This window comes from Maylandia zebra, linkage group LG14, assembly GCF_041146795.1.
Source record: "Maylandia zebra isolate NMK-2024a linkage group LG14, Mzebra_GT3a, whole genome shotgun sequence".
Classification (NCBI taxonomy): Eukaryota; Metazoa; Chordata; class Actinopteri; order Cichliformes; family Cichlidae; genus Maylandia; species Maylandia zebra.
Window position 1 is genome coordinate 23,744,278 of NC_135180.1, and position 22,131 is coordinate 23,766,408.

The window sequence follows — 22,131 nt, forward strand, 5'->3', positions numbered from 1 at the left end:
TTTGATGAAGCCGCACGCAAGCATCCATGGCAGTGTCCATTCACACTTCTCTTTATATACACAGAGCGCATCATGTGCAATTCAAACTTCATATCCATATCAAACCAATGAATTTCATTTAGTTGTGAGTAAGTGGTTGCACAGTTTCATTACCATGCTTAAGAGACATGTTGAGCAATAACATTTTAGCAGCATGACAAATGGGAGGATGAGAACGAGGCACAAAGAAGAGCGAGAGGCCACATTCACTACATCGCTGTGATTGGTTTCCAGTCCTCTCTGATAATAATCGCTCTAACATCAGACTAAAACTACAACATTGAGGAGGGTCAGAGAGGAGTGACAATGAGTCATGCATAATCATGAAGACAAAAAAAATTGAGGCACACTACCCTACACTATTTATCTCACTTCCTACACACACACACACACACACACACACACACACACACACACACACACACACACACACACACACACACACACTCCTCATAGTTTTTTGTTTTAAGCCATGACAGTCTCTGAGGGAGGCTCTTAGCTGTTACCATGGAGACCTAAACCCTGAGAAGCCTAATATGAAGCCAAGAAGTCTCACTTCACCCATGGTGTTTATGGGCTATTAAATCATTGATACTATGTTGCTACCAGTAACAGCATTATTTCATTTCCATTGTTATATAACACAAATCAAGCGAGACCCTCCAGAAGCAGAGAGAAACGGCAAATTGCACAACCAGGCACAAGAACAAGAAGTGTAATTTTCTAGTACATTTTGCCGATCTGCACCCATGTAAAGGAGATCGATCTCTTTTGTTCCCGAGGCAGGTATGTGGCGTACATCTCTGTCTTTTCCGCTGGCGTTGCAAGCGCGCTCCTCCTAAGCTAAAAGAGCGTCCACTGAGAAATAAAACACAGCAATCAAATGTCAAAGAGACCCTGCAATGCCTGTGACCAACATCCACTCCACCCTGCTGGCCTGGCCTCTCTGCTCACTGCTGCAAAATAATGGAAGCAAAATAGCATATCAAAATATGCATTCTCAATCAATAGTAAACTAAAATGCAAACACAGTGGATTAAACTCATATCAAAGTGCTTTAAAAGATTAGCTGAAATTCCATGGGTTAGTTCAGCATTTGTAAAATGCACTCACTTGCTGTCTTGCAAGAAATAGTAAAGATTTATATTTCTCTAATATTCAGCTTTTGAATATGAAAACATACTGTATTAGCTGAGCATGAATCCTAAAATCAAAAAACAGAGCCTGTCTCTACCTTAAAAGTATAAAACTGGATAACCTAAAGGTTTAAAATCACTAACAAATTAATTCTTACTCTTTTTCTAGTGAAAAGAGTGAAGTAAAGGCCACCGTGGACCCAGAATGACGTGGACCCAGCTGAAGAGAACGGTCCAGAACAGAGTCCGTTGGCGCGGTGTTGTTGCAGCCCTATGCTCCACCAGGAGTCTACAGGCTTGACGATGATTTAAGTGAAAATAGCATACAGTTTTATGGTTTTAATAATGTGTCTCCGATACATTAAAACTGTTTGAGTTCAGGTCTGAAAACCAAAAATTGTATTCATCAATCATTCATTTTCTTTCACTTATCCATTTCAGGGTTGCGGTTGGCCTGGAGCCTAACCCAGCGGGGTAAACCCTAGACATGTACCACAGGCCTAACAAGAAACACACAGCCATTCACATCTAAGATCAACTTAAAGTCACCAATCAATCTAACATGCATGTGTTCACACAGTCCCAAAGAGTTCCTGAAGTAAAAGTCATGGGGAGACAATGCAAACTCCACACAGAAATGTTGCATAACTCAAAAACGTCTTGCTGTGAGGCAATGGGGCTAAACACCACAACACACAGCGGTGTTGCCCAAATTTTATTGATAGAGATAAAATTCCAGAAGAATAGAAATGCATTTTTATTAGAAATGATGCATCTAGATCTATTTAGGACTTTATTTAGGACATTATAAGGTACTCAAAAAAAATTCTGACAACAAATCTGTGGAGGAAACACCAAAGACGGCAGTTAAAGGAGATGATAAGTGTTTTCATGCACTGACATGAGTGCACAGCTGAGGTTCACGGCTGTTGTCGCAGATAAATCTAACACTTGAGGCAAAGATACACATAAGTAAATGTATTGTTTTATGGGTTTATTGTAGCCTTCACATAACTTGACATGACAGGCGTTTTTGCGGGACGAGCCAGAAACACTAAACACCACCAATACTACCAATTTTGCTCATTTGTAAAAGACATAGGAAAGAAGAACATAAGGACGACAAGAAGTTATGAACCTTGTTTTAAAGCAAGAAAGTTGTTCTCAATTACCCGAAATAACTTCTCGGCACCGTTACTAATAGCAGCAGCTTCAAGAAAGACTTTTTTAGAGTCACTGTTGATCAGGGGCAAAAATGTTGTCTGGACAACAACGTGTTTACATGACAGTGTACCTTTCCTGTTTTCTTTTTCATGCATGTACCCAGCGGGTTTGAGTAGGAGTGAACAGGAAAGGGGATGAGCAGCAGAGGGAACATCAATACTCGGTCTGACAGAGCAGACTGTTTCCCTCTGTGTGACACACTCTCATTGATTCACAGACGTGCACACATACACATGTCAAAGGTGCAGGCACAACAGAAAAAGGCCACTTGCTACATGACCCTAAATGATTTAAACAGTGTTAGATTCAACTATTATGGACTTCTTCTCATTCTTAAATCCCTAAACTCCAAGTCCGTCTTTATTTCATACTGATGATTTCCCGATCTTTCTTTCCATCTCTGTGCTCTCTCTCTCTAACTAATCCCTTCCTTGACGACAGGTGAGATCAACTAAGGCCTCCTGTGACTCCACCAGCTGACAAATCAAATCCAAATGGATCTAGATGAGCTCAAGGAAAAAGTGAGTCACATGCGTGTGTTTAACTTCACTAGTGGATTTGCGTTGTTCTTTTTTGCGCACGGTTGTTGTTGTTGTAGTCTACATATATTGGGTGGAGCTCATGCATACAGACTGGTTGCATGTGTCCATCTAAACTGACAGATGGCCAGAGGAAATGACATCTATACCAAGCGCCGTGCAACATAACTGCCCTTGCTCTCCTCTGCTCTTGCTATTACATGAGTCACTGTCTCTGGATGCTCGTGTGCATGTGTGTTTTTATAAAGGTGACTCTATCATGATTGTTAGGGGCAGCTGGCACAGTGCGGTCTGTCAGGATGCTGTGTCAGAGGCCATGCGAGGTGCCTGGTCCAGGAGCCCAGCGCCTACAGCTAATACCTGTCAAATCACATTACACATACAGCGTGTCACGAGTGAGATGAGCTCAGATCTGAGCTGCAGCAACCTGGCATGTGCATGCATATGGGTGTGGGTGTTGGTGATCTATGTGTTTTGGAAAGTGGTTTCAGTGTGAGGGTGGTTGTTTTGGTACACTACACAAAACAATTCAAAATAAAATATGGGTGTGGGAAACTGAAATTTCTCTCTAAACAAAATTAAGAAAAGACTGCATTTTGTAGTCTTTTCTCCACAAGTGTTACTGATGATTCTGTGGGATGATAATGGTTGGACACACTCTCCAATTTGTATTGTTTTATGTGTGCGTGTGTGTGTTCAAGTTTAAGCTGAAGACATTCAAATGCGACTTTGAGAGTGAATAAACTGAATATATTTATAAATTAAATTTGAATGTCAGCCCAGCTGAGCGAATGTTCTATGAATAACGATGTGCTGGAAGCTGTTGGAGCAGCTGCGAGATGTTGCGATGATGAAGTTTTCCTCCTGCCGGAATTTTTAAAAAAAAAGCAGAAACCTTGAAAACAGAAAATGTCAAAAGAACCTGCGCCTAGAATTACAACGCTTCTCGCTACACAAGTTTCTCTGATTGAATTTGATCAAGTCAATCAATTGAGGTTTGAGGGGTCATAGTGTGTGGTAAACAGTGTGCAGAAATACTAAAGCTCTTTCAAAAATGGTGAATACACCTCAAGTCTGCACACAGTGGCAGAAAATGGGTACAGTAGCACAGCTGGATGGTAGAGGAAGGGTGGAGTGTGTGGAGGCGAGTGTCAGGAGTGATTTGTGACAGAAAGATAACAGCAACAGTAACAGTGTGTGCAAGATGGTGACACCTGCTATGATCGATGTTTTATAGATGGTGGCGCTGATAAAAACACAGGTCTGGCTGGAGGTAACAGACCTAAAGATGCTAAGATTTTCACTGGCAGTGGCCAGATAATTAGAAATGAGTGCATGAGAGGGATAACTCAGGTTAACAATTGTTGAGACATATTTAAAGACACAAGGTTGAGATGGTTTGGACATGGTCAGAGAAGAGATGGTGGATGCACGGGGCAACTGATGCTGAGCTGTTAAGCAGGAGGAGAAGAAGATGACCACAGAGAAAGTTCACAGATGTAGTGAAGGAGGTCATGCAGACTGTTGGTGTGGCAAAGGATACCAGGAATAGAATGACGCTCCGCATCCACACTATTGTTTTCATTCATTTTCACAGAGTTGTGCGTCCACAATGGCCAAAAACACTTACGTTCCAGTACTGCGCATGCGTGAAGCGCAAGATGTTGAGGAAAAGCAGCGAATTTTTTAAATGGACTAACAATGAGGTGGAGTTGTTGCTGCGAGTAACACAAAAGTACAACGTTGGAAAAGCGAGTGAGAGTTAAAGAATTTGAAGAAAAGCTATCTACATGTACAAACTAATATTAGTCTTTAATAGGGCTGTCAAAATTGAGAGCAAACATAACAACTGATGTGCAATGCCCTCCGCTATCTTAGTTTAATTGGTCACATGACTACATCACATGACTAAAATGTGTCATCGTTTTCGAAAAGGCTCCTGGTTCGCTGTACACACTGCGTCGCGAAAGCGGCGTTTTCAAATGTATCCGCTTTGGAGAACGTTTTCAAAAAGCTCCGTTTTCCTTGACCAAAACGCCGTCTCAGTGTGGATGGAAGGCCAAAACGGAGAGAAAAATATGCATTTTCAAACGAAAACGTTTTAGTGTGGACATGGCCTAAGGCACATTATCTGCTGTGGTAACCCCAAAAAGGGAGCAGCTGAAGGAAGAATAAGAAGGAGGAGTGCGTCACCGCCAACTGAGACCCTCTCTGTGCCTGTGTGGGTCCTCCAAGGCTTCTCTGGCTTCTTCCCATAGTCCAAAAAAATGCATGTTAGGTTAATTGGTTATTGTATATTGATGTAGGTGTGAATGTAGGCATGAATGTTGCTTTAGGCCCCCAGCTCCATCTCCCCTACGCTGGATAAACAGTTCAGGAAAAAAAGGATGCAGATCTCATTTTTAGCCTAATTAACATGAATTCAACATCTGAGCAATAAGAGGGAGGACAGATATGAAGAGGACGATGCTTGGCCTGAGGATAAAACACATGCTAGGAAATGTGGGAAAAGTGATTATGACAGAGATGACTAAAGCTGACCATTTTGTTCACAGTGTAGCAACAGCACACCTACACAAGAGTTAGATGTTATACTGTACGATAAGAGGGTGTGTTCTAGGTGGGATCAGACAAACCAGATAGAAAATACAAATTAGAACAACAATTAAGATGTTTTTATCTGGGCTATGAAAATAGATGTAGATGTTCTGAATCTGTGCAGTGTTCACACAGGTACAGTCACAGTTTGAGGGGTGGCGGTGGCTTTAGTCTCCTGGGTCTACTCACTAATCTCCAGCTGTCTCTGAATGCGTCCCTTGCAGCGCTCCCTGTAGTCCGACTGAGTGGTGTTGTATTCTGACATCACCTCGACAAATTTACGGGACAGTGTGGAGTGCTGCAGAGACAAGGAGAAACAACAAACCACTTCACCTGAGTCCGACTGATGCTGGCGCCAGACAGTAAATAAGAGAAGTAAGAATAAAGTCAATGCTACGTGAACAGGAGTGTAGCAGTGTACCAACTGCATATTACACACTAATTATATGCAAATGTAGCGTGTTCAGAATGGAAATAGGACAAATAGGCCCAACAAGTATACTCAAAGCAGTGAGTATAATACTATACTATGAATACTAACAGAAACACTTGATATTTTCATGTGCTGTTTGATAGACACCATTAATCCACATTGTAATGGGAGGAGGTAACCTCTCACATGTGAGTTTTATTTGTGATTACGGTTAGAGTTGGGGGTTTGAATGCCATGATGTCATCATCTGTGAAGTTGTCTCATCTTTGCTGATTGTCTGAGAGAAATCCAGCGATGTCCTCACAGAGTGGGGAGGGTGTTAACTAAAGTACTCAAATATGGCTCACCGTCATGCAGTAAGATGCAACTGGAGCACAGCTGTGATTCTTCTGCTTCCCTGAACTGTACCTGTGTTTTACGTATCCTCAGGTCGGCCGATGACCTGTTCTGCCCCTCCTCTTGCTCAATGGTTTGTTGGATACCTGGGCAAATGCACAAAAGTACACATTTGATCAACAGACAGCTGCTCTCTTTGAATAAAGCCTCCAATGCTGTCTGCCTGTAGAGATTAATTAAATCATACACAACGTACAGATTAGATGAATTAACAAAGATACCAATGATTTAGCTGTTCAGTAGTAGTGAAAATAAGGGTACGAATCCGTTGATGATACCAGAGGAAAGACGAGGAGGTTAATAAAAATCAAAAATGAACTGTAACCACGAGAGCAGAACTGTGCTCGCAAATCCTCATGGTACTCTGCTAAATAGATTATGAGGAACGGCAGTTCATTTTGTGTGCAGATCTGGCATTTTGTCCTGAGGCTAGAGCAAGAAGAACGGTCCAGAGGTTATTAAAAATACAAGAATTCAATATCTGGAGACCACAAACATACACATCCAAATTTATTAGAAATCCAGCTATTTGTTTTTGAGATACCGTGTTACAAGGTGGACAAGGGAAAGGATGAACTGTTACAAGAGGAAAGGCTAGGAGGTCAAATCATAATCAATAACACTCTGGAGGCTGTGAATTTTTTACCGCATTCGGTCAATGCTTGTGAAGCTGGGAGTGAAAGTGCTGGACACTTTGTCAATAGGGGAATCAAATTCTAATTCAACACCTGTAATCAAGAGGATGTGATCTATGATCTATGTATTAAACTATAATTATAACCCGGGGGTGGTTATTATATCTACGTATAATAATGTAGTAATGCACTAAGATTGCCATACATGCATGACACAAAGATTAACTAATCATACGTCAAATCAGTCACTCAGATGAATAATTGATGATGTGGAAGAAGCAGTGACTATTAAGAAATTCATCAAGGTACAAATTACTGGGGTGACTGTTCCCGTTCTAGTTTTCCAGTGACATGTTAGTGTGTAATAGTCACTTTTTCTTGGCTGCTTCTTCGCTGTCACACATCAGGAAGATGCTGCCGAGCATAATAACGTAAATGAAAGGCCATCAGAGGCCACGGGAAGTACTGTTGCTGAAATATACAGAGATGTAGCTTTCATTTAAATCCAGTTTTTCATTTAAGATGGGATTAGATGGCTGATGAAGGCTGCTACACCTTCATGGACACATCTTACAGTGAGATGTGCAGCTACACCTGACTTGTTACTGTAAGGGTCTGTGCTCGTTTCTATTTATACACACAGCTTCAGTATAACAAACTATCACAGCTCATAGGGTGTTAAAAACATGATAACTCATAATAAATTACTTGCTTTCAGGATCTCTGAAAAACGTGTACGATCGGTCTTGATCGATTCAGCCACTGGGGATGCTTCCTTTTTGCCAATTAACTACAACTGTGTATTATTTGGAAAACCCAGACAGGCTAGAGGAGTTGCTTTATTTATTTAACACAATAATTGGTTGTGTCACAAAGGAGACATTGTATTTTAATTGTTCCAGGAAAATCCACGATGGGTTTTTGATTTACTTTAACATAATCAGTATTGTGCATCATTTAGAAATCATTTCAAATTGGATTTTTGCCTTGAATGTGTTTCCAAAACCACTGAGAGCATGATTAAATCCACTCTTTGAGCTTGTTAAGTCTGTGTCTTCACAGTGCCAGGCTGCGCTCAGTACAACCTAAGAGTGGGCGATCGTGGCTCAAGAGTTGGGAGTTCGCCTTGTAATCGGAAGGTTGCCGGTTCGAGCCCCGGCTTGGACAGTCTCGGTCGTTGTGTCCTTGGGCAAGACACTTCACCCGTTGCCTACTGGTGGTGGTCAGAGGGCCCGGTGGCGCCAGTGTCCGGCAGCCTCGCCTCTGTCAGTGTGCCCCAGGGTGGCTGTGGCTACAATGTAGCTTGCCATCACCAGTGTGTGAATGTGTGTGTGAATGGGTGGATGACTGGATATGTAAAGCGCTTTGGGGTCCTTAGGGACTAGTAAAGCGCTATATAAATACAGGCCATTTACCATTTAAGAGTATTTATAACTCTAGGCACATATAGCTAATTAGGTACATCTTGTCCACAGCACAGAAAACGATCCTTTGCTTCACTACTCATACAAGTTTTTTCTTAATAAATAGTTTAGGTGCATGAAAATAAACCACTAGCACAAATATAAGAGGTCCTCAACAGCCAAAGCAGACTGTATATGCAGTACTCAATGCAGTATTGGTATTGTGAAATTGAAAATGTTCATTAATACTATAATTTCCCATCTTTATTCTTAACTGGAAAGCTATTTAAAAAGGCATTTGGTACATTTACCAGTTTTCTAGGAGGTACAAAGAATTCACTTTTTAATTGTCTTATTTTTCAATTTTGCTATTTTGATGCTTAAACCTACTTATTTGAATTCTTGGTATTTCTTGAAATAAACTTTCTTTAAAACTAAGTGAACAATTGACCTCACGAGTCACTCTAAAGCAAAAATAAGCTGCAGACACCTTACAACCAATTAAAAATAAATAAATCAGTGGTTGCCTGGTGATTCCGGTATTTTGTTATGTTGTTGTGATTATGCTGATGATAAAATGCCAGATTCAAACAACTACTTCAAATAAATAAATAAAAAACTGCATTGAGCCAGTTGTCTTGACTTCCACAAGTGCTTGCCTGCAGAACTTCAGCAGCGATTAATATAATAACTTTATGTTCATTTTGATTTACCAAAATGACCATAATTCAAAAAGACCAAGATCAACCTCTGAACCATCTGTTGTCTGTTTGCAAAGACATTTTGAATTATTCATAATGGTTAAAGAATACACATGAAATACAGTGGAGAAAATAATTATTTGGTCGTCTGCTGAATTTGTAGTTTTGCTCACTTACAAAGAAATTTTTATAGTAGTTTCATTTTAATGGAGGGAGACATAATATCAGAAAAAACACATTACATAAAATATATAGATTGAATTGCATGTCATTGATTGAAATGAGTATTTGATCCTGAAGCAAAACAGGTGGAGAACACTTTGTTGCTGAACACAGCGGTAAGCTGTTTAATTGTTCTTGGTCATCAGGTTTGCACAGATTTCAGGAGGGATTTTGATTCACTCCTCTTTACAGAAACTCTAAATCCTTTAGATTTCTGCTGTTTCAACCCCCCAAACAGATTTTCTACCGACTGAGGTCTGGAGACTGGAAAGCTCACGCCATGACCTCAAAGTGCTTCTTATTTAGCCACTCCATTGTAGCCTTGAAGACATGTTTTCAGTCTTTGTCATGCTGTGTAATCAATGGTGTTCTGGGTGACTGTGGTTCCAACTGCTTTTAGATCATGAATAAACTCCTCTGGTGTAGTTTTGTGCTGACCCACCACTTTTCTCATGATCATCCTGACCCCATGACCCATGAGGGTAACTGATGGTCATTTTATATTTATTCCATTTCCAAATTATTGCACCAACAGCTGTCAATGTCAATTCAATTTTATTTACAGTGGGGCAAAAAAATATTTAGTCAGCCACCGATTGTGCAAGTTCCCCCACCTAAAATGATGAGGTCAGTAATTTGCACCAGAGGTACACTTCAACTGTGAGAGACAGAATGTGAAAAAAAAAAATCCATGAATTCACATGGTAGGATTTGTAAAGAATTTATTCGTAAATCAGGGTGGAAAATAAGTCCAGGCCCGTCTGAAGTTTGCCAGAGAGCACATGGATGATACAGCAGAGGATTGGGAGAATGTCATGTGGTCAGATGAAACCAAAGTAGAACTTTTTGGTATAAACTCAACTCGTCGTGTTTGGAGGAAGAAGAATACTGAGTTGCATCCCAAGAACACCATACCTACTGTGAAGCATGGGGGTGGAAACATCATGCTATGGGGCTGTTTTTCTGCCAAGGGGACAGGACGACTGATCCGTGTTAAGGACAGAATGAATGGGGCCATGTATCGTGAGATTTTGAGCCAAAACCTCCTTCCATCAGTGAGAACTTTGAAGATGAAACGAGGCTGGGTCTTCCAACATGACAATGATCCAAAACACACCGCCCGGGCAACAAAGGAGTGGCTCCGTAAGAAGCATTTGAAAGTCCTGGAGTGGCCTAGCCAGTCTCCAGACCTCAACCCCATAGAAAATCTGTGGCGGGAGTTGAAAGTCCGTGTTGCTCGGCGACAGCCCCAAAACATCACTGCTCTCGAGAAGATCTGCATGGAGGAATGGGCCAAAATACCAGCTACTGTGTGTGCAAACCTGGTAAAGACCTATAGTAAACGTTTGACCTCTGTTATTGCCAACAAAGGTTATGTTACAAAGTATTGAGTTGTATTTTTGTTATTGACCAAATACTTATTTTCCACCCTGATTTACGAATAAATTCTTTACAAATCCTACCATGTGGATTCATGGATTTTTTTTTCACATTCTGTCTCTCACAGTTGAAGTGTACCTCTGGTGCAAATTACTGACCTCTGTCATCATTTTAGGTGGGGGAACTTGCACAATCGGTGGCTGACTAAATACTTTTTTGCCCCACTGTATATAGTGTTCACTAAGCTTCTTGCTGATGGTATTTTAGCCCATTCCAGCCTTATGCAGGTCTACAATCTTGTACCTGATGTCCTTTGACAGCTATTTGATGTTGCCCATGGTGGTGAAGAGGTCAGGACAGGTGTGCTTTATGCACATAATGAGTTGATTCACTGATTCTGATTTGTATGCTACATCTATGCTAGCCTGAGTTCTCGCAAGGTAGGAGGGGATCAAATACTTATTTCACTGAACAGCATGGAAATCAATTTCTAACTTTTATGTGTTGTTTTTTCTGTGTTTTTGGTCAATATTCTGTCTCTCTCCAATAAAATGAAACTATCATAAAAATTAGAGACTGCTAATTCCAGCGAGCAAACTGAGCAAGGGGTTCAAATAATTATTTCTCCTACTATATATAAAAAGTAACTGCTGTTGCTCCCTCTTCAGGATCTATCATAGGGTGCACTCTGAGGTCACTCAGTGAAACACACAGAAAGCAGCAACACAAAGGTATCCTGTGGCATCAAATGACGTGAACTGGAGTGACACAGTGGACTGTGATGCAAGGCCTGGTCTGCCTGACAGCACTTTGTCAAGCGTGTGCCTCCCGATACATATATGTATGCTTATCTTTGTGTCTCCAGGCTGTAGGCATGCCAGATGAAGGATAAGGCAATCATCTTCTAGTTCTGTGCACCGAAGTATATATTTATCTTCCTTTAATACAGAGTATACCGTTTCTTTACTGAATCTATGAGTGTAAACCAAGTCGTCTGTCAGCTGCCAAATGCTATACAGTTCACTGTCTCATTATGTCTCACTTGTTACCATCTCGCCGATCCTAAGAAAGTACCAGGACCACGAGATAAACCACTGTGCACACATATAATAAACAGCGCAAGAAAATTATTTTACATGGTCATTAACCAGTTAATTGGTCTCTAATGTATGAAATTAAGATATTCAGTTTGCTAACACATTGAAAATGCTTGTCAGAATCTCTCTAGTCCCATGTTGGCAGTCCAAAGCCTTCATTTTTCAGTTTACAGTGATGTAAGTCAAGGAAAAGCTGCAAAATCTGAGAAACTGCAACCTTAAAATATTTCAGACTTTTTGCTTTAAAAAAAAAGAGATAGAAATTAAACATTTTACTCCTGGTAGTTTCATTCACAGTTATTAGAAAATTCCTCACATCCTTGTAGACAATAAAACAATTTTGAGCATTTATTACATAAAAATACTGTCATACTCAAAAGTGCAATAATTTTTGGATGCCAATCAGAGTTTTGGGAACCAACTGGTCACTAATTCTCAGAACAAGGCACATTTAAATAAATTAAACAAATGCAAAAAAGTTGAAGCAGCATAGAAAATAATAGTAGCGGCTCTGGCAGGCGAAAAGAGAAAGAAAGTATACCCACTCTTTAACTTGGAGCGTACTTTGTTGGCCAACTTCTTGATGTCTGCCATAAGATCCTCAAGTTCAGCTTTAGTTTCTGAGAGGAGATGAGACAAAAAGGAGAGGATGTGTTAGTGGATTACATACTAACTCAGCCAAGCACATAAACCACTGGGAAATACGATTTCACAGGCACCGACTCCATACTGACACACAGGAAGTGTCGCTCCCAACAGAGACAAACATTCATCACTTTCAGTCCACAGCAGCACAATTCATCCTTCTTTAACCTTCCTGCCTTCTTGGGACCTTTTTGTGCCACTGCTATGTGTTAAATGGCTGCCATTTCCACTGTGTTCAGTGGAATATAACCAAACTTGCCACAGGATAGTTTTTACCTGTCAATGTTAATATTCCAGTGTGAATTCCTTAAATCAGCCTAAAATGGCTGAGCACTCACTAGCTGGACAACACACTACACAGCTCACTAGCTGGACAACACACTACACAGCTCACTAGCTGGACAACACACTACACAGCTCACTAGCTGTACCCACACAAAATGGCACTCTGGCCCAGAGCTCACCCTGCTCTGGGCTTAAATACCCTTAATTGCTGATGGGAGTCAGCTGTACAGGAGGGAAAGGTGGCACCTCAGGCAGGAGGTAGTGGGACACGCCCACACAGGCACCCTCAGGAGAGAGAGAGGCCCTGCTAGGGCCGTAACAGACCCCTGGTGAGGACAAAGATGTGATCGTAGCAATAAATCAAATCACGATGGATGAAAAATCTGGCCTACAACAAGATGAATTTAGTATATTTTAGTATATACTGTATAAATTTGATATAGATGATGGAGTTACTAATACATTTAAAATCTCTGCCGGCAGTTTGTACTGATCGTTTAATACGCAGAAAATGTTCAAATGGAGAAAACAGCGGGTACTAGAACTGGAACAACTGGTGTAGCTTTGATCAACGATGAAGACTTGAAACATTTGCTAGTTTCAGGTCAAATCAGTGTAATATGTTATAGGAAACAGGGAAAAAGGTAAAATTTATTTTGTGAGCACAAAGGAAGTTTTTCTCTTCAGTGAAACCTTCAAAAGTCAGCAGCAGTGAAGGGCCCACTCAAGTGCTTTCCATGTTCAGGTTATCACAAATGTGAAAAAGGCACTGGAAATACATTTATTTTCTGTAGCAGTCAAATTTGTGGCTTTTTCCATGTAAAAGGGCCACTGAAGCATTAACCATTGCCTGTTTAAAGGCTGAATACATCCATTTACACTGAAGAGAATTCATCTTTTTTCATATATGGATCTACATTTTCTTATAAATGTGCAGAAGTGCATTTTCATAATTTTTTCCATGTGCATTCATCACCAACACAACCTCAATTAACCTCAATTTATTTAGGGCATGCTATTTCGTTGTTACAGTGAAATAATTGCATGGCCTCATATTAGAAAGTACGTTGTTAATCATTTGCTTTATGACAACGACAGCAGTGGAGGAAGTAGCAGGGAGATAATAACATTTACAGTGCTGTGAAAAAGTATTCGCTTCCTTCTTGGCTTCTTAGTTTTATGCATATTTATCACACTTAAATGTGTCAGATCATCAAACAGATGCTAAAATTTAGGAAAACATAACCTGAATAAATACAAAGTGCAGCTTTGAAAGCATTATTTCATTTATTAAAGGACAAAAAAGCTCTTCGATCTTACTTGACCCTGTGTGAAAAAGCACTTCCCTCCTAAACCAGATAAGAACTCCAATCAAGATCTGTGATAATTGTGAGTTTGTCACATCACTGTGTAGGAATTGTTGCCCAATGTTCTTTGGAGATTTTTTTTTGAATTGCCGCCTCTGTGATGCCAAAAACAACCTGACCCATCAGGGCATGGACAGAACACCTCTGGTTTCATCTGGAAATACAAATCATTTGAGTCCCGCAAGTCAGAGAAAATGGAAAAGCTTTCACACATATTCCCTCTCTCTATCACACACACACACACACACACACACACACACTACCCTGGAGCATTAACTGCCATTTTTAGCACATTGCAAGGGGGTGAGAAACTCATTTATCATCTTAATGCCATAAAAGAACCAAATCTCCATATGTTAACAAGCTGTAGGAGGCCAGCATGAATAAAAGATTCTTCTAAAAAGTTATTCCGGTCAACCTATTCAATCAAAACAAACCGCCTGCAGTAGTTCTTTCTAATGAGTTTGTTTCTGCGTAGTTCCCTCCTTTTTAAAGCTGAATAAATCACAACGATAAATAACGGCCAGTTTTAGCCCCACTAAACTAAAATTCGTGCTAAACATCTGAACCCAATTAGAGACACAGCCTCAGTGGATAATTTGATTACACAGTACGAGGAATACTTCAATCACTGCTACATGTTCAATTACTGAAATATAATATTTGCACATATCTCTGATGGGAAAGAAACTGAGAAATGTGAAATCATCATCATCTCTTCCTCTGAAGCTACAATACAGATCCATATTATATGAATGCTCCTCATGGCAGTCTGGGATATAATTTTAATGATTACGGACAGTCAGAAAAGCCCACATGGATGGCAAACTGAACTCTGAAAGGAGAATGTTATATTTGGATTTTAGTGACACTGAATAATACCATTCATACCATTTCATCTAAATCCTAATCAGGAGCTCATTCAAACAAACCCTCACTGATGCGATAATGCAAAAGATGGTAAACCATTTATAGACTGATCAGCAAAGCACTACAAGACTTTAATCTGCTTAACAGATGCATTTCCATATCAGCCTGTGGTACGTACAGCTCAGTGAGACAAAGCTGTGGACACATAGAGTGCTGGCTGATAGGTGTCATTTCACATACAGCATTTTTGTTTTGTTTGTTTTTAAACAGCAAAGTGGAACATTTTCATTACACGGACAGCAAACACACTGATCACCCTAAAGTCTAGCTTCAAACACATCAAGAATAAATCTGAATCTATTTTTTTTTTTTACCAATAAATTTAAAAAAAAAAAGAAAAGCCAACAATAAATTTATTGTATCACCAAAGACTTCCTTAAAGCTCAAGCCTGAAAAGCCTTTTCATGATGTGTATCACTGATCCAGACGCACATCCTTGCAGGAGATTGTGTTTAAGAAATGCCAGAAAATACCTGTTTCAGTAAACGAAATGAAACAAAAAAAATTTAGGATATATTCAAGCGTCTTTTTGAAATGTGATGCACAAACACTGGGCAAAAATCCAATTAATAGCAACTGAAAGATGTAGAACGAGAACCTCGGGAATAGAACCGTGAGCACAGGATCATTTTCCAGATAAAAAAAAAACAAAACAAAAAAAACTCATAATGGAAAGACTCACTCTCTTGAGTTTACAAAAAGTAGATGTGGAAGAAAAGAAGGGGGTTTAAAATTGTTCTTTTAAGAGGACTATGCATATAAAGTGAGATCATGTATTCTGTCCCTTCATTTACATTTGTAAGTCTCTATTTCATAAAAGAAATTAAAGGTGGGAAAAAACACAGAATTAATGTAAGTCTACCATATCAACACTCTCCAGCTACAATAAATAATAACCTACCAATGTTTTTAAGAAAAGAAAAAGAAAGCACAAGTTAGAGTACCAAGAAATAGCTACTCCACTCAGGAAATGAGCAATTGGGAACTAGATCCTTGGTATGTGTTTGAATAAGCCCATATCGCTTGCAATTAATTTTGCTGCCTGTGGCAACAGCAAATACTGAGTTTGTCAGGGTCAAACACTAAGGTGGTGGGCTGAGAGCTTCAAGGCAAAATAACAGTGTATGTGCTATGCATGCATGTGGACATGTGCACACTTCTTCATAAGGCTGATTAGTTTCAGTTGTGTAGGACTGAACAGATCACCGATACATGACATCAGGCAGCTGCGGGCTAACCTTCTGTGTCATCCCTCATTTTAAATGTCAATATAGCAAGTCTCACTATTGACAACAGCTATATGTTGTGAATATATGTGTAAATAAAAAAAATAACAAATGAAACCAAAACAGACTTTACATAGATTCTCACAGATATGTGAGGAAGAAAAGGCATGAGAAACTCTGCTTCAGTATCTGGTGCAGCCAACTTGTGCCGCAGTAGCTGCTTATCAGTCCTGCACATCAATGTGGAAGAATTTTAACCCATTCGGATCAGAATGGTCAGAAATTTGATCAGAACACATTCATCTTTGAGATGGTTGGTTTCCACACATGAACTGCTCACTTCAGGACATTTAACAACATTTCTGCTGGCTTAAGGTCAGGACTTTGACTTGGTTGTTCTAAAACACCATTGTTATTTTTCTTTGGTAATACAACTGATGTGCTGAGGGTTACTGTCTTGCTGCAAAGCCTGCTGGTAAGATTCAGTTCACAGACATCATCCTTAGAATAGCTATAATATTTCAAAATGTCTTGCTCCATCAATCATGGGCAGCTATTCTTGCACAGTTGTGGCAAAATAAACCCAAACCATGATAATACTATGACAATGGCAGTTTTCATGCTGGAGTGCGGTCTTTGTTCCTTTTCTCCAAACATAAAGTTTCATATTAATTTCATCGGTTCATAAAACATTGTTCAAACAACTTTATGGATTCTTCCTGCGATCTTAAGCAAACTGCAAGATGAGCTTCTTGCAGTCTTCACATACACACCAGTTTCTGTTGATCGTTGACTCATGAACATTAATCAATGTGCGAAGGTCTTTCGTCATTTTGGAGTCTTGAACTTCAATCTGTCTGACTGTGGATGGGTGAAATCTAAAGTCTTTAGAGACAGATTTGTAACATTTTCCAGTCTGATTAGCATTCATGACTGATTAGCATGAATTCCTCTTACTCTTACTTTCTAAAATGTGTTGGGATTTTGATTGTTCTTGAAATAAAAACATTGTGCTCATTCATAAATGATTACAACTTGAAATAAACCTGTAGGCCCGAGTAACAGGTTGTGATGTGATGTTTGTGAGCGGTTGGTTGAGGTTGTTGGTAGTCACTAGGTAAAACTGTTTGCAAGGAGATACATGGCACACTGAACCTAAAATCTCTCTGCGATTGCTTTGGCCACTAGCAGATTGCTGCAGTCGCTTGTAGTTTGCATGGAAGACACTGAATTGCCTGCAAACCCGCTAACTATTCACAGGGGATTTTTTTCACGTTTGAAAAAGGGAGCAACAAATCAGAGAATGTCTGCCTTCAAAAGTCGCACCTTTTCAAGCGCGTGATAGTGATAGAATCGTTTTTACTTCAATCGTCTCTGTTTGAGGGCTTAATTTAAAAAAAACTTTCATCATTCATATGTAAAAAAGTATAATATTGTAAATTCATTGTTTAATTGGGTTCTATGAGTTTTAGAACTAGTAATAAAATCTGCTGATGTCATATTTATGCAGACCATCCATCCATTCGCTTCCACTTATCCTTTTCAGGGTTGTGGGGGGCGCTGGAGCCTATCCCAGCTGTCATAGGGCGAGAGACAGGTTGCCAGTCTGTCGCAGGGCTAACACACAGGGACAGACAACCATTCTCGCTCACATTCACTCCCGCATGCACACCTATGTCCAATTTGGATTAACCAATTAACCTATCCCCACTAACTGCATGTCTTTGGACGGCGGGAGGAAGCCAGAGTACCCATGCAAACACGGGGTGAACATGCAAACTCCACACAGAAAGACCCCGATGGTGGAATTGAACTCAGGACCTTAGCAACAGTGCTAACCACCGAGCCACCAGGCTGGCTATTTATGCAGACAAACAGCAAATCTCAAACTCAGAGAACAGGACAGTTGTGTAGGACTGAATAGAAAATGATGCCTTCTTCTCCTTGGTGTGTGTTTCTCTTGCTAATTAAGCCACACACAACTACTTCTGCAGAGTTTGTGATAAGACAAACTCAGGGAGAAATAAAATATATATGTAAATTTGTGGACGCATTTCACAAACCAGCAAAAACAGACTGGCTGTATAAAGACCAGGAGCAGGAAAAAGAGCAGATGCAAAGGACGCACACAGTATGTTGGATGATTTGGTCAATGGGAGGACAATGCAAAGCTTTGATTAACAAGCAGATGAAGAAGCAGAAGAAAATATGGACATAGCTTCCGGGATGGCAAAAGTAAGGGAATGCATCAGATTGTTAACTCTGTATTCTTTCCAATGGGCACCAGCAAAAATGTCAACCTGTAAATTTTGGTTGTATGACAGTCTATAAGAAAAGCTCTCACTGCTCATGTGATCTATGACCTCCAGTTACTCAATCATAAGTTTCAATTATTACAGTGTGATGCGTAGTTTGGATTTTATGCTCTCTATTAAAGCCAAAAAAGGGTGACAAGGGCGGGAACGCTTTACCGTGCACCTAATAAGTGACTGACAAGTTGCAGTTTCTCAGTTTTCTGATCAAACATCAAAATGGGAAGACGCTAAGTTTCTTTTACTTGCAGTCTGATTGTCAGATACAAAAGAGCCTGCAAATGATTTCGTTTAAATGATGGCACAGATCTTCCCAACTTCAATAATCAATCTGAATCAAAAGTTAAACATCACAGATTGCAAGAAATTTGTTATTATACCCATTTATCTTCAATAAAATGAAGAGCCTTTTAATTTGTGGATTCTCCCCCCCACTGCAGTTAAGGTTCATCGTTGTGCCCACTTATTCATGTGTTTGCACTACTTCAGAAACTCAGAGGGGTGTGAGGTTATTAACAAGCGTGTCTCTCGGTTCTGTGTAACCATAGCAACCTCCGGTCACCTGTTCGATGAGGTCAGCTACCAGTATTACAGAGAAAATACCATAAAAACTGAGCTTTGTTTGAGGCTGTGTGTGATGTGTTTGTGTGTGTGCATCCTGTGCGTGTGCTAAGGAGTTAGATTAGATTTCCCGCTTGTGGTTACCAAACAGAGGAGGCCAAGCTGCTGAATCAAGTGTCTATTCAGCCTCATTACTGACTGTGTGAAAAGAGGAAGAGTACAGGAGCTGATGAATAAGCAGAGGGAGAGGAGAGAGGGAAGCAAATTAGAGGGCAAAACTGAGGAGTCAATTGAGCTGTGGCATCACACTCCATCCCTCTTCCAGACGCTCTCAAATGAAATCTTCAGGTCATGCTTGTTGCCATCATTAAGACTGTGTTGCTATGGCGATGTCTGCAGTCAGTCCTCTCGCCAGCTTCAGATTGTTTCAAAGTGACAGAGGGAAGGAGAGCGAGAGAGATGCTACAAGGCACGGAGAAATGTAGAAGCTCGGAGAAGAACAGTGTGATCACATATCAAATACACGCAGGAAACACAGGAATGAATTTGTTTTGAAGGGTAATAAAATTAGCTTTTTGCAGGATTTACACTCACGTTACTCTGGTTACTCCAGCTATAATCAATTTATTCACCGCAGAGCAGTCTTATGATTTTAAGTTTTGTTGCAGTTTTTTGTTTCACATTTTGTCGTTTGTACATCTAGTACCCTGTGTTTCATCATCTTTATCTGCCGTTGTTTGTTTATGCATCTCTTTTTTATGTCTGTGTTATAGTAACATCCTGTTTAATTTGGTAACAACTTTTTGGGCATCTTTTACTTCTCGTCTTTACCTTTTAGCCATCTGTGTAATTTCCCACCCAGATCTATTAGGTTTCCCTTGGATCTGGGTTCCCACTTCATTCATCTGCTTTTATAATTTTTCAGGTTTTGTTAAAAATCACAGTAACCATCTTTCCTTCGAATAGTTCCTTTAAGCGTCCCATGATGTTGTTGGCTATTTTACTAATTATTGACGCAAAGCAGAAACAAAACAGATCAGACAGGCGTGCTCAGTTAACTCTTCCCAATTTCAGTCTAGGTATTAAAGTATGTAGTCATTTACAACTTACAACACACTGTTACAACACACACTAAGACACACATATGATTAAATTGGTTAAATAAACAAACCGTTTCTCCCATGTGTAAACGCTGCAGATCTCCACTCCCACTCGCAAAAATAATGAATTAATTTAAAAAGACAAAAAAAAAAGACAAAAAAAAAAAAAAAAAACACAAGGAGAAAAACACACACACACACACACACACACACACACACACACACACACACACACACACACACACCAGGCAAGTCAATGACCTTTTTCACAGTGGACTGACAATCACAGAGATTGATGACTTAACAACCAGAACGGTGGAGATTTGAAATGCTCATTTTATCAAATCTGTTACGGGAGTATTTAGTAATATCTTAATAATAACTGTTCCTGACCAAGACATCACGTGACATATAAAACAGCGGAGCAGAACACCATTGAGGTCATCAAGTTAGGGTGGAAATGCATAAAACAAGGCTAATGCAGTAATGCAGTGCTCCGGGCAATTTGCTGTGTGTCTTCCCCTCTTTCCCTGCTTCCTCAACTGTTCCTATCATAATAAAAGGTGCAAAAACCCAATAATGATAAACATTCAAAAACAGTGAAGAAAAGTGGATTAGAAAGAAAAAAGCAAAATGTAAACGTTTATGCCACACTTGCAATATTTTGCCATGCACAGACAACATCAGTATTGATTTCTTCAGCTGTTGGAAATAAAAAAAAATGTAATATCACTGTAGAAATAATTCCAAAAACTTTTCCTTTAACTTTAAGCTATCAGTGTGAGGCTGTTCCTGATTATCAGATTGATGATATCTCAATTAAAGCTTTGAATCAAAAAGCAGACCTCCTGCAGTGAGCATGTTCTTATCATCCTATCACTTTCCTCAAAGGTGATCATTAAATCGTATCATGTGAACTGAGAAAAAGATCCCAGAATCCTTTCCAACGTTAAGCTTCTAGCCTACATGAACTATTACAGCAGGAGTGTTTAACCCTTCATCAAAACACAATCCGAGGTTGCTTTTCACATAACATGGGTAACATGACACTGACAAGATACCAAGCTGCTTCTGTTTCCTCCTCTCTGATGCAGGGTCAATTGGTGCCATTCCAATCTCTAACTTGCAGCTATTTATCTTCTTCTTCATCTCTCTCTCTCTCTCAGCTCCCTCTGTAAATATATTACCAGTCCTTTGTGCGTTTGCTCCGCTTATTGATCGTCTAGAGTCCAGATGCCTGATGTTTCAGAGAGACAGTGTGAGCTCATCCCTCAAATATTACTGACATTTGCCTTACTCCAGAAATGCTGTCCTAACATGGATAATGGCAAACGGAAAGCACAGTTACAATTTAACCACTAAAGTACTATGCATACAAGAAGTGTTTAAAAATAGAGCTCCTTCCTTCCTTTCCTGGGTTAGATTTGAAATCTCTGAGTACGGACTTATTTCTTTCCTGTAACTTTCTGTGTTACAGGAAAGAAATAATATTGTGTTTGGAGGAAAGAGAAAATGGCAACTGCACTCTTCATCCTGTTGTTTTTTTATTTTATTTGGTACTTTACAATTTACGGCACTTCTCATGTGTAAATGAGTGAACACCATCAATAGCTGCCTGGAGAGCTCATCATAAAAATGATTCTGAATGATACTGGGCCTGCCCCCTGCATCGCTACGACAGACGACTTTTCTTTTTTCCTTCCAGCACGGTCATTCATAACAACTATAACGCATTTGATTTTCAATACAGTCAGACAGCACGTCAAAGAGAATATGGGTCCTTCTATAAAGCTGTTGGGGACTAATGCTGTGTACTTGAAAAGGTTGCAAGAAATCAGATAAATGCACCTTTATGACTTGAGAAGCTCTACAGCCAACTCCTCATCTTAGCTTTGGTTGGAC

At 39.9% G+C, this 22,131-nt stretch overlaps 1 protein-coding gene across 4 annotated transcripts in view; it reads right to left on the minus strand.

Annotated features, from left to right (window-relative positions):
- Positions 1-22,131, minus strand: part of LOC101474079 (syntaxin-1A) — an 81,746-nt gene that overhangs the window by 12,737 nt on the left and 46,878 nt on the right. For all 4 annotated transcript variants that reach the window (XR_013092963.1, XM_076873239.1, XM_076873236.1 and 1 more), the window contains exons 4-6: positions 12,349-12,423; positions 6,378-6,451; positions 5,726-5,834 (exon numbers count right to left, since the gene is read on the minus strand). Coding sequence is in view for 3 of the 4 variants with exons in the window: in XM_076873239.1 (XP_076729354.1) it covers positions 5,726-5,834; positions 6,378-6,451; positions 12,349-12,423 (258 nt within the window). In the remaining variant the exon portion in view is untranslated. The remainder of the gene's footprint in view (positions 1-5,725; positions 5,835-6,377; positions 6,452-12,348; positions 12,424-22,131) is intronic.